This window comes from Solanum stenotomum, unplaced genomic scaffold (assembly GCF_019186545.1).
Source record: "Solanum stenotomum isolate F172 unplaced genomic scaffold, ASM1918654v1 scaffold6447, whole genome shotgun sequence".
In the NCBI taxonomy this organism is placed as follows: domain Eukaryota; kingdom Viridiplantae; phylum Streptophyta; class Magnoliopsida; order Solanales; family Solanaceae; genus Solanum; species Solanum stenotomum.
In genome coordinates, this window is record NW_026036201.1 from 1 (window position 1) to 13,000 (window position 13,000).

General features: G+C 31.2%; 2 protein-coding genes across 2 annotated transcripts; both read left to right on the forward strand.

The window, feature by feature from the left end:
* Nucleotides 1-468: 468 nt before the first annotated feature.
* LOC125852879 (serine/threonine-protein kinase STY46-like) lies at nt 469-3,434 on the forward strand. Its single transcript, XM_049532558.1, has 6 exons — nt 469-678; nt 1,197-1,292; nt 2,141-2,221; nt 2,312-2,362; nt 2,854-2,994; nt 3,083-3,434. The coding sequence occupies exons 1-6, from the start codon at nt 484-486 to the stop codon at nt 3,110-3,112; spliced, it is 594 nt and encodes a 197-aa protein (XP_049388515.1). The 5' UTR covers nt 469-483; the 3' UTR covers nt 3,113-3,434.
* Nucleotides 3,435-3,560: 126 nt separating this feature from the next.
* On the forward strand, nt 3,561-5,023 carry LOC125852878 (zinc finger protein ZAT3-like). Its single transcript, XM_049532557.1, has one exon. It carries the CDS (start codon nt 3,690-3,692, stop codon nt 4,839-4,841), a length of 1,152 nt encoding a protein of 383 aa, XP_049388514.1. The 5' UTR covers nt 3,561-3,689; the 3' UTR covers nt 4,842-5,023.
* Nucleotides 5,024-13,000: the final 7,977 nt, after the last annotated feature.

The window sequence follows — 13,000 nt, forward strand, 5'->3', positions numbered from 1 at the left end:
GTACATTATGTCCGGATAGTACCCTTCGGGGTGACCCAGTGGTTTGGGCTTGGGACTTCCATGTTGGAGGTCTCAAGTTCGAAACCCCTTCCCAGCGAAAGCAAGGGGTTTGCCTTCTGGGTCGAGCTCGTCGCACCAGGCTTGCCTAGTGCGGGTTACCTCTCCTATGTGGTTTGCGTGCTATTGCATAGGAGCGGGGGTTTTATCCTATGCGCACCCAAAGGGTAATGGCTGCGGGTTTCCCTTGTCATAAAAAAAATAAAAATTCTCCCAAATAGTACGGAATATATAGAGGATTCATATCACCACCCAGCTGGCATGGTTAATTGATTGATCGATGGACTGATTGCTTTTGAATGTTTTTGCATACTAGAGAATGTGGTCCTGTGCATGCATTTCTTGTCACCTCTTTTAAGTTTTAAGCTATCAATGCAAGGTAGTCTGCTCATAATGCTCATATTCTGAAACATTCACCCTCTGTTAATGCTGGTTGTTTGTGTAGAATTCATGCCTGGTGGGAGCTTGTATGAATACCTGCATAAAAACCATGTTGTATTAAAGCTCTCGCAATTGCTAAGCTTTGCAATTGATGTCTGCAAAGGAATGGAGTACTTGCATCAAAATAATATCATTCACAGGGATCTGAAGGCAGCAAATTTACTTATGGATTCAAACAATGTAAGTTTCTCAAACAATGAAGTAATTCCATCCTTAGTCTTGTTATAACTTGGCTGCATGAGCACTGATCCTTTTTCCTTTGGTCACAAACCAATCTTTATCTGTGATTCTTCAACATTTTTTCCCTACTTTTTGAAGAACTGCTATGTTCAGTGCTTACTCTATTGAACTGGAGGTTTGCTATAACTGGTACTATGCCATAATGGGATTGTGGTTGAATTATAACAGCTGGAAAAGGAATGTCCTATTTTATTTTATTTTTAGATTTTTTTCGTGACAATGAATTCATAATGTTATGATTGAGGGAAGAACGGGATTCTCGATCACTGTAAAAATGAAAGCTTTTGAATTACTATGGATCTTCACACCTAACATGTTTACCTGGGATTAATTCGTGTACTGGTTTGTTTCTCCTCTTTTTTAGTGCTCATCATTTGAATGTGCACCTGTTCTTTTTGCTTTAGTTTTGCATTATCTACACCATGCTTATTTTGATTGACTTTATAATCTGCGATAAGGTTGTTAAAGTGGCAGATTTTGGTGTTGCTCGTTTCCAAAATAATGGAGGTGTCATGACAGCTGAGACTGGAACATATAGATGGATGGCCCCTGAGGTCCGACTATCTTCTTTTCTAAATCCGTCAATTACTTGATTCAGGAGAATAATTCAGTTATATATACTAGTGATTTTGTTGTGGATGGAGCCCACTTGAGTTCGGACAGTCAAATATAAAGACTTGCTAGCTTGTTGTGCTGCTGGAATCTCTTTGCAGCTACTATGGTTGAAAAGAAATGATTCATATACGCTTAATTTGATAATACAAATCTGAGATCCCTCTTGTTTTCTGAATTTCATTGATTCTCACTTGTATATTGAATGTTAATATTTCTATGAGTAACTTACCATTCCTATCTGCTTATATTTGTTGCATAGCATAACATAATATGTATAACAATTAAAAAATGACATTGTTATACAAGGGTGCTTGAGACACTTGGGAAGTCTTCTCATTGGTATTGATGCTCCTTTGTCATGCCGCTGTTATGACTTATCGCCATGCTCAAAAATATGTATAGTGTTTCCTCAAAGTTAGGGGGACACCTTCAGAAAACCATTTTTAAATATTTTTTGTTTAGAAACTAAGGGGGTCGGTGTGGGGCTCTTCTCGTTCTAAGTTGTAATTTTCTAAAGCTGCTTATAGCAAAATTTCAATGATTGGTTATTCAGAGTTTTATAACAAATGGCTTTCACAGATGTGGCATTAGTTATTACTACAGCAGTGTGCAAGATCTTGGTCATGGTTCCATGCTTTCTATGATAGAGGAGTAGCTTATGTACTTCCTTTGTTTCCTCCACCCTGTTTGATGATAATTTATTGGCACCAAGGGCTGCGTTTACCACGCGCATAACTATCTTGTGCAGCTGCAAACTTGGTCTATTAAACTTTTCTTTTCCTTTTAGATCATCAACCATCTGCCCTACGACCAGAAAGCGGATGTGTTTAGTTTTGCCATTGTTCTTTGGGAGCTTTTAACAGCAAAGGTATTGACCTGTCATGAAAAAGGTCACATGATCGTATTAGAAGTTGAGTTTGTTGTCCTCCTTTGATTTGTATACTTTTTGATGCTACAGGTTCCATATGATACCATGACTCCACTACAAGCTGCACTAGGAGTGAGACAGGTCTGTACCTCAAACTTCTATTAGTACGTGGAGCATGCCGTGAATCATATTTTCCTTTTAAGCAAGCTAGTTTATGTTGTTTTAGGCATCTAAGCCTTCACATTTTAGGAGTGCATATTTGTGCTGTAAAACTTGCATGGATATGAATTTTCTGTAGCACTATATGGTTGGTTAATGCTAGCTACCTCATCACATGCTACCTGTGTTTTACAACCCTTAACACAAGTGAGATCCCTTTTATCTAAATGATAGATGCTTCCATCTTGTGTAAAGATCTCAGTCCTTCTAATATGAATAGTTGGAATTAGATGATGTGCATGAGCTAACACGGTGCATGCAATATCTATATTATGTGCATAATTGCTTATAAATCCACGACATAAATGGACATTACTTTAGGAAAGAAGGAATACTTGTGTGTCCCATGCCATCTGTTATATTTCATCCTTACTTGCCTCTTTTTTTACCCTATTTATGTTATGTCTCCCTAGGGCCTCCGACCTGAGCTTCCAGAAAATGCACACCCGAGGCTGTTAGACTTGATGCAGAGATGTTGGGTAGACATCCCTAGTGATAGACCCAGTTTCTCTGAGATAAAAGTTGAGCTTGAACTACTGTTACATGAAATTGAGGTAAAAAATTGTCTCAGCGCGTAATATTTTGATTCAATGTCCCTTAATTAAAATCCTGTAACAGTTTCTATGATGGTGTGTCTCACAGGATACCATAGTGGCATCAAAAGGGAGCTGAGTGATGCGCACTTGCATATATTGGACTAACGACACTTCTTACCAGTAACAATAGAAGATTTTCTTTTTCTTACGCCATATACACGGACCTTAACTTTTTTGGTGAGAAATCTATGCCACAAGCATAAGGTAGAGTCCGCTGCTTTTGGCCATTTTGGAGTTGAGAGTAAAGGTGATTCATTTTGTGATAACACGTTATGCATCACTAAGTACCTCTAACATCCTTTTTGTAAAATCTTTCTACCTATTTTTCCCATTTGAGAAGTTTGGTCGTGTACTAGCATTTTCTGTTTTACGAGTTTGGTTCAGATCAAAATAATTAATTACTATAATATTTCCTAACATAATTTTATTTTATTAATTTTATTTTTTGGGCATGTTGGTGGGGTTGGGGAGATAATGATGAGTTGCCTCATTAACTGCTGTTTCCCTCAATCCCTCTTTTGTACAGCACCAATATAACCGCTATTTACCTCTATCCCCTCATTCTTACAGCATCGGTTAAACCGTTGTCTTCATTTATTAACTGTGTACATACATGAGGTAAACTAGTTCATTCTAATCCACCTTTTCAAAATATGGACAACCAAAACACGTGCTGCACTACTACTACTACAAATTTTCTTCAACCCCTTGTTCTACAAAGTCAAGTAATTGGTGATTATCATCTTCTGGATCAAAGCCATCATCATGAAGACGAGGAGGTGGAAACGTCGAGAAGATTCACCATGTTTGACACAGATATCAGGTACAAACCTCGTCAAAATCCCAGGAAGAAAAGAAGCAAGTTGTTAAGAATTAGTGATAATAATTCCCTTAGAATCAGTACAAGTACTGCTAGTACTTCCGGTCTCATTACTACTAAGCCTAAATGTACCAAGAAACCACCAGACCCTAATGCACCAAAAATTACTAGGCCTTGTACTGAATGTGGCAAGAAATTTTGGTCATGGAAAGCACTTTTTGGTCATATGCGTTGTCATCCTGAACGCCAATGGCGCGGTATTAACCCTCCTCCCAATTTAAAACGACAAGTTCGTTCTTCATTTCCCCAACAATCCCACATTTCCCTTTCAACATCAGACGAGGATCATGAAATCGCGGAGTGCTTATTGCTCTTGGCTAATGGACTCAATGATGACGTTCATCAATTGGTTATGGATGAAGGAGTTGAAGAAAAAGGTGTAAATGAATCAGGGACACCTTCATATAACTGTTGTAAATTTGAGTGTTCAAGTTGCAAGAAAGTATTTGGTTCACACCAGGCATTAGGTGGACATAGGGCTACTCACAAGAGTTGTTTTGCAAATACAAAAACTATTGGGGACTGTAGCCAGCAATTAGGATTGTTAGAAGATGGGACTAATATGTGCTCCTTAGAACAAGGGAGAGGAAGTGACAATGAAGATATTACAAGCAATGATAACAAAAGATTGATGGTGTTGGGGCATAAGTGTTTGAAAGTTTTCTCAAGTGGACAAGCTATAGGAGGTCACAAAAGGGGTCATTGGGAAAAACTCGGAGACAAAACAACAACAATAGTAACAGACTCGGACTTAACACGAGCTGTCGTCGCCAATGTCAATCCAATGGAGCAAGAAAATAATATTGCTGATAATTTGGATCTTAATTTTCCTCCTGTTACAATCTCAAGAGATGATCAACATCATTCTTCAGCTACCCATTCATCTATTTCAGGATTGGAATTGGACTTGAGATTAGGGCTATAATGTATAGTAGGAATATGTAATATAATGATATTAGTGTTTCATCTATTGCCTAGGAATATAGGCTAAAGTTTCAATGATATTTATGTTGTATCATCATATATAGGAGTTTGACTAATTAATTAGAAGGTTTTATGACTCCAAAAATAGGAGTTCAGCATTTTAGTTGTGATTTGTGCTCCTTAATGTCACAAACAGTATATGTTATTAGTATATATGTAGAAATAATATCGTGTGTGAAATAGCAGCATTGTTTACATTTAATGAATTGTTTAAGTACGACGTAGTTCATTCAAATGTTGGGTTTATTTTGATTTGTTTAGGCATTATGTAACGATTTAGAAAAAGGTATTTAGGAGATGAAATCCCAATTACATAATTGCATGCCAAAATTTAATTTGTCAGGGATATGAAATTGATGTTGTTGATCTGTTTAACTACATTAACATTGGGGAATTGGAAAAAAGAAACCATTAAATTTGCTCAATCAAATAATGGATACTAACTATGATTTGGATAAGGATGGATTGTCTTTTGAACGTCGGAGCCAACTCAACATCAACCGCTTCGTGCCATAGGAACCGACTGTGAATTGTGATCACACGCTAGGCGCAAATTTAAAGGTGCGAGTTGTAAGGAGTCTGGGTGTTGAGTCTGAACTGTACCAAACCTGCCACTTCCTAACCTCGATAGAAAGGGCCTTGTCGACCAGCACTTGTTGACAACGGAACATGGTTCTGTTAAAGACCTAACACCCCCTTTAGCGCAAGTTTTATTACTTTTCTTTCATTCTGTCGCAGAAGGAAAATGATATCGAATGATTGATTCACCTTTGAGCTGACCCTCTTCTTCCCTTTCATGTTGGGTTGAACCAGAAGTAAAACAGATGGAGTTCTCAGACGGGAAAAATCCCTCACTCCCCATTTTTCAATGATTAAGCCTTGCGGCGACCCTTCATTATGAACAAAAAAGTGGAATGAAATCCCCTCATCCATCCTAGTTAGTGTGTACCGAGATTATACAAAGATAGAACAACATCAAAACAAGGGAGACAACTCCTTTCTAGATCTTTCTTTTCTAATTGAAAGTAGCAAGTTACTCTATTATTGATACAAAGGATAGATAAAAGGTTGCTCATCCAGTCTAGATGATCCATGAACTTGTATTACAAGTGATGGGTAAATTTGCCTTAGAACATAGTGATATGAAATCTCTATCCTATCAATTTCAATTTCAGGCATGATTATTTGAAAAATTATTATTATGTGTCGTGATTTGCTTTTTGAAAATCATTTTTGAAATGTTTCAAGTATAAAACAACTAAGAAAATATTTAAAAATTTCTTAATTTTTAAGAAATTNTTTTCTAATTGAAAGTAGCAAGTTACTCTATTATTGGTACAAAGGACAGATAAAAGGTTGCTCATCCAGTCTAGATGATCCATGAACTTGAATTACAAGTGATGGGTAAATTTGCCTTGGAACATAGTGATATGAAATCTCTATCCGATCAATTTCAATTTCAGGCATGATTATTTGAAAAATTATTATTATGTGTCGTGATTTGCTTTTTGAAAATCATTTTTGAAATGTTCCAAGTATAAAACAACTAAGAAAATATTTAAAATTTCTTAATTTTTAAGAAATTAAAAAAAATAATTTAAAAAGTCTCTAATAGATAAACCTTTTTAAAATTTAAAGAAAATGTCATATTTCAATTTTGAGAAAGTGTTAGCACTCAAAGTATCCGCTAACATACGATTATCCATTCGTTTAGCTAAAAATATTGACCAACTTTTGAGAAAAGTTACGTAAAAGTAAATAAGAGTTTTTGAATCATTTGAAAGAGGAAAAATTAACTTAAACAATTGAAAATAAGATAAACTTAGCCAAAATGATAGATTAAGTGAACAAGCATTTGAACAAAATCAAGTAAATCAACATAAAACAAATTTTGGTTCATGGAATTTCAAATTTTAGTAGAGACATAAATACTCGATAATTTGTATTGATAAGTATTTGATGGAAATTAAAATATTAACTTTTGACAAATTTAAATTAGTTCATACTTAAGAGATTATTTTGGACCTATCCTTAAATGCACAACTGCTTTTAAAAATCATTTTCTCAAAAATTTCCCCATTATTCCACTCCACTCGAAGAAAAAAATATATAAATAGAAATAGACACGAAAATGACGTCTTATGTCTAGAACAGACTCAAAATAACTCTTTAGATATATCTTCTTTAATTTTGATATTTTAAATTTATCAAAAGTGAGTATTTACTATCTTCCTCAAATATTCATTTAACAGAAACTATATATCTTATTTTTAATAAATGAAAACTCATATTTAGAGGTGTAAATTTTGCTATTTCTCACTTGTAATTTCTGTTATTTTTTAAAATCTATTTATGATGTTTGATGTAATTTTTAATGTTATAGTTTTTGGGATTTGACTCAACTTTCCAAATGTTTAGTTGGTTGACTGTACATTCTTTCCACAATTTATATTTAACTAATATTTATTAAATATTTGATGGAAACCTAATATTTTCATATTTATAAATTTAAAGGATCAAAACTTTGTATGAATGTATTTAAGAGACTATTATATATATCTACCTCCTAAAATTAGTCCTAAATAAAATAATGAATCATTTTTGTCATTTTTTTCAATTCAATTAATGGAGTTGATGAACTTGTCCATTTTTCTACAAGCATATAAGATGGTCAACATCTAATTATACACTCCCTCTTATTGTCAAGCATGATCTCAAGGCCTTATATTCTACATGCTTATTTCAATGTGTCCCCACTTTAATTTGAATGATAATTCTACGCTAATTAAATGACAAGTAAAATAAAATTTTGGATTTAATTTTGTATTTAATAGTCTTTTAATTAGGCATTCTTCTTGGAATTATTATACATGAGAATATAATAAGTTAGCTGCCTTTCATGTTTGACTCTTTTAATTTGTGTTTCAACTTAGAAATTGAGAGGAAGATGCACTTCATACTATTTTATTTATGTTTAGTTAAACAATATATACACTCTAGAGATAAAAAAATCCGGAATAGTGAATTAACCTAATAAGTTATCGATCCAACTGGTTGAACTAAAAATAGTCAGAAAATATATAATTCATATATAATGTGTATAATCATATATAATCTATGTATAGCGGTTAAAAAAATAAATAGTAAATTTATTAGACTATTTGTAGGAAGAACCCATTCATATGCTTGTTGATATCATAGGTTGAATTACTTTTTCTTTTTATGAAAATGAGCCTATGATTCTTAGAATCTCGAACTAGTTAGAAAAACTAGGTTAATTTTGAATAAGTAAAACCTAAAATAATTAGAATGAGAAAATGATGAAACAAAAAGGCAAATATATAAGATAAAACTTACTCACCTTATTTCGTATTTTTTTTGTTTTAAAAAGGAGTGTTTTAATATAAGGAAAACTTACAAAAATCCCATATATTTGGGGTAATTATATATTATCCCCAATTATAAAAATCTTAAAACTTTTCATTGCTCTTGGATATATACCTTGGCAGGGGCGGACCCATCCTGTGTCAAAGGGTGTCGACCGACACTGCTTCATTGAAATTTTTTAGTATTATATGTATAAAAAATCTGAAAAAATAAAAACATCCCTATAAATAACATTAATGACACTGCGTGAATAACTGAGCTTCTTCGCTCGTTGGTTTGTAACGCGAATGAAATGGTCATTTGCCTCGGTAAGGCCGGATTTATCTTTTATTTTTTGGGACATTTTCAGAGAAAAGTTTAATATTATAAGGATTCGAACATTCAACCTTCTATTTATAGTCAAATTAGGCTAAAATAAGCCAATTATTTATAGTCAAATTAGGCTAAAATAAATCAATTGCACTAGAATATTTAGTACTATCTCTAATGAAGCTATTATGAATACATTTAAAAATATGAAAACTCGCCGAGGAAAGTTTAGTAGTTTACTTGACTTACGTTTTATTAGTATGTTTTAAATAGTTTTTATTAATATAATGTTATTATATATTTATTGTTTATTAATTTTTAAATATTTACACCGCTTACAAAAAATCATGTGTATGCACGCCACTGTTCCTTGGTTGTGAGATACATTAGAAATGATACATTACTTAATCGGAGGGATGTTCCAAGAGGGAAAAAGGATGTATCCGAGAGAAGAGGGATGTATCCGAGAGGGAATAGAGATGTATTCGAGAGAGGAGGGATGTATCCGAAAGGGGATAGAGATATATCCGAAAGAGGTTTAATATAATCTTTTTTAAATGATAAAGAATTTTAGAGATTATAATATCTTATTTATGTAATTTTTCGTTAATAATTGAATTTGAAAGTCAATTTCTCCTTAGTAAACTATTAAAGAGGTGTGGTGCCCCGACCCGGCGGCTTGACCATATTTTAGCCATATATGTTTATGGGTACGAAAAAGTTGGTAAAACTCATTGATGACCATTTTAATTTCTCATAAATAGTTCTTTCATTAAATAATTAAATTAATTATGGCCCCTCCATTGTCTCTTCTATTCCATACTTCCCATATTACTAGATTTATTTGTCATTTTTGGTGTTAATTTTATATATTTTTTAAATTAATTTCTTACTATTTTTTCAGAATTTTTCAAAAAAAATAAAAAAATTATTCACTTTTTTTACCCACCTTTTAAAAATATATAATTAAGAAAAATATTTTTACTAATTTACTTTTTAAGTTTTTAATACATTTTATTAATGTGTATCCATCAATACCAAGATTAATAATGGAGGAATTTATTTGAAACTTTACAATAATTATACATTTAAATAGAATTAGTTTTACACCTTGTTCGGATGATTGTTACCCGTTGTATTGTGTTGCATTATCAGTTTAAATTCAATGTCTATTTTAATTGTTATTTAAATTCTATTGTATCGTATTATTTAAATTCATCGTTAGGTAACAACGAAAAGACCTATTTTATGTACTGACCTATTTGATGTAATCGCGTCGTTACCTTTATATTTTCTTCTCCTTTTTATCTTTATTTATTATTTAATAATCATATTTCATCTTTTATTCTACTTTTTCATAGTAGTTCTACATTGTATCCTACTTTTCTTGTCGGTTTGTCATTCAAATTATGTATGTGACATTATATAACAACGGAGAATGATACAATCCATCCAAACATTGCATTCATTAAACAATACAATATGATACAATACAATACACTATGAAACAATACATAACAACTATCCAAACAAAGTTTTAAGATAACTTTTGAATTAATTCTTATCTTAATTTTGTATTGACAAGTAATTTGGTACATATATTTTTGTAAGTAACTAGACATGCAATATGGGACCAAGTAGCACTATATATGATTGAATCTGTCAAAAAAAATAATTCAAATTACTAAGTAACACATATAGAGATAAAGAATTTGTGAACCCTAGATGATTTATAAGAATTGAGAATTTTGAAGGAAACTAATTGATTGATAATAATTTAGTTATGCATCACTTCAGCTATTAATTAATTAAGGACATGGGCGGCTTAAACACGTAGACCAAAGCCAAAATTGAACAGAAGCCTTTGATTATTAAAAAAAAGAAGAAAATTTTAGAAATACATAACAAACATAATAAGATATAATAAGGTTTTATAGGAATAATTTAGATAATTGCACTTTATAGTCATAGTTTCATTTGCTATGGTGGCTACCGTCTGTATATTCTTGCCCGTTTATATATTTCGTTTGCGAATATACAAATAGGGTGAATTTATTTTTTTCCTAATAATTCTTATTCAGTTTATAATCACTAATCAGTTACATCTTTTTTGACGCATAATATTCTAAATGTGTCAAAACTTCAGCGAATAATTTTATATTTTTTCTGTTATACGCAAAGTTTACATTTTCTTAAAATAGTACTTAAGGATTACTTTTTTCTAAAAAATCTATTATTGCTAAAAATAAAAATTTGGGGCCCGAAAAATTTGGGGCCTAAGGCACCCATCTTTTTCTAAATCATTAGAGCCGCCCCTAATCAAGGAGTACTAATATATAGTTATGTCTCACTTCAGCTATTAATTAAGGAGTAATATAATATTTTTATATAATTCTTTTTAAGCATAATCAGAATAACTCCAAGACTAAAAAATATTTTTTATTGATTGATTATGGTTCTGGACTGCTTTTTTTTAGCGTGACAACAGAACAATTCCAAAACTATTCAAACTTCAAAAAAATTTACAAATTTGATGAGTAGTACTCTTCTCTTTCAATTTGTTTGACTTGATTCAGAGGATTAGACTAAATAATATTTTATGTGAATTTAATTATAGAATTTATAACTTTTAAAATAAATTTATATATTTAAAAACATTATATTTTTAATTATAGAATTTATAACTTTTAAAATAAATCTATATATTTAAAAACATTATATTTAAAGAAAATATTTTCTGACTATTCAACTAATAATCAAGATAAATAAATTGAAACCGTGGAGTAATAATTTTGGACTTACAAAAAAAGACTAAAAAGCAGAATTTATAAGGTTTTTCTGTTGAGTTGGGCCACCTTCTTTTTCCATGGTCCATTTTAAAGGTGAATAACTTCTTACAAATCCCAATTTTCTTTGTGAAGAAAAAAGAAAAAGATAATGATAATAGAAAATTCGAGAGACATTGAAAACTTCCTTATATTGTTTGGAATGTGAAAGCCAGAAAGAAAATATATTTTGAAAAATATTTTGTTGAACTTTGTTTTGGGATAATAACACTTCTGGTCCTTTAATTATTAGTAAAATTAATTTGCAAGTTAAATTATTGATGTTCGTGATGTTGATGAAAAATTCTTTGATTTAAATAGGTTTTGTGATCTTTTAAAAAGATTAGTTCAGGCAAAAAAAACGTTCAAATTATCTTCTTATATTTCGCTTAATGAAAATTGTTTTGCTTTTATTAATTGTCACTGTATTCATTGAAATAGCTTTTAATTTTCGACAATTAAATTATCAAGAATAACTCACGCTATCAAAAGAGTAATGATTTTTTTAGCAATTGCTTGTTGTCTTATCTAGAAAAAAATGTATGTGATAAAATTTTTATGATGCTATTATTAAGATCATATAGTTATGTTTTCAATAATAAAAATGTGTTTTGACATTCATATAAAGATATTAAAGAAAAAGTTGAAATCCTCCTCCTTTTTCTTTTATCTCACTCTCAAAGAAAAAGTTTTAATTGACGCAATCCTCTCTGGAATACACTCTCTTTTGTTTGGAGGAGGGGACGACATCAAACATATAACCTTTCTTCTCGATTGATTCTTTGTCTTAATAAATAAATTTCGATTTGTGTACTTCTTTTTATTGTATTGATCTTTTTACTCCTCATAAGTGAAATTGAAAAGAAATTGAACCAAGACACAATTGTTTGCCAGCTAACAAATTTAGAATGATATGAAAATTTATCTCGTAGCCTAATATAATAAAGATTAAGATAAAATATCTCACGATCCATATATCTCTTTTAAAATCATCAACCCCACAAGCATCCAACCAAGGCCCTACTTCAATTTTCTTTAATAATTTTCTAAAGTTTCATTTTTTTCTTCGATATGTTCGGACAATCCAAACAACATATCAAGTAATTATATTGTGTTGTTTTTTTTGCTAGCGAAAATGTTTAGGACTAAAGTCATTTTTTAATTTTGTATCCACTTCTGATTATAAATTTTGAACATAGAGTTATTTATCACGACTTTCAAATGTTACTGGGAGAAGTTAGAGGAACAACTTTTCAACTAGATAAATGACAATTACCTTCTCTAAGGGTCATATATGACAATGCTAATTTCAAAGTAGTTAATATATCATACCTTCGATCCGTTTAATTTGCTTTGTCATATTTATTCTTTGTATATCCTTTTAAAAAATATTAGTTCTTAAAAAATAATATTGGGAATAATAAATTAATACATAGAATAAAATATGATTCTTTTTATATACTAAAAATGACAAATAACAATAAAAATATAATTTTAGTAAGTGAACAAATTAAAGTACATGTAAAAATATTTTGGATCAATTATATTTTTAATCAGTATGATAAATAAAATGAATGGA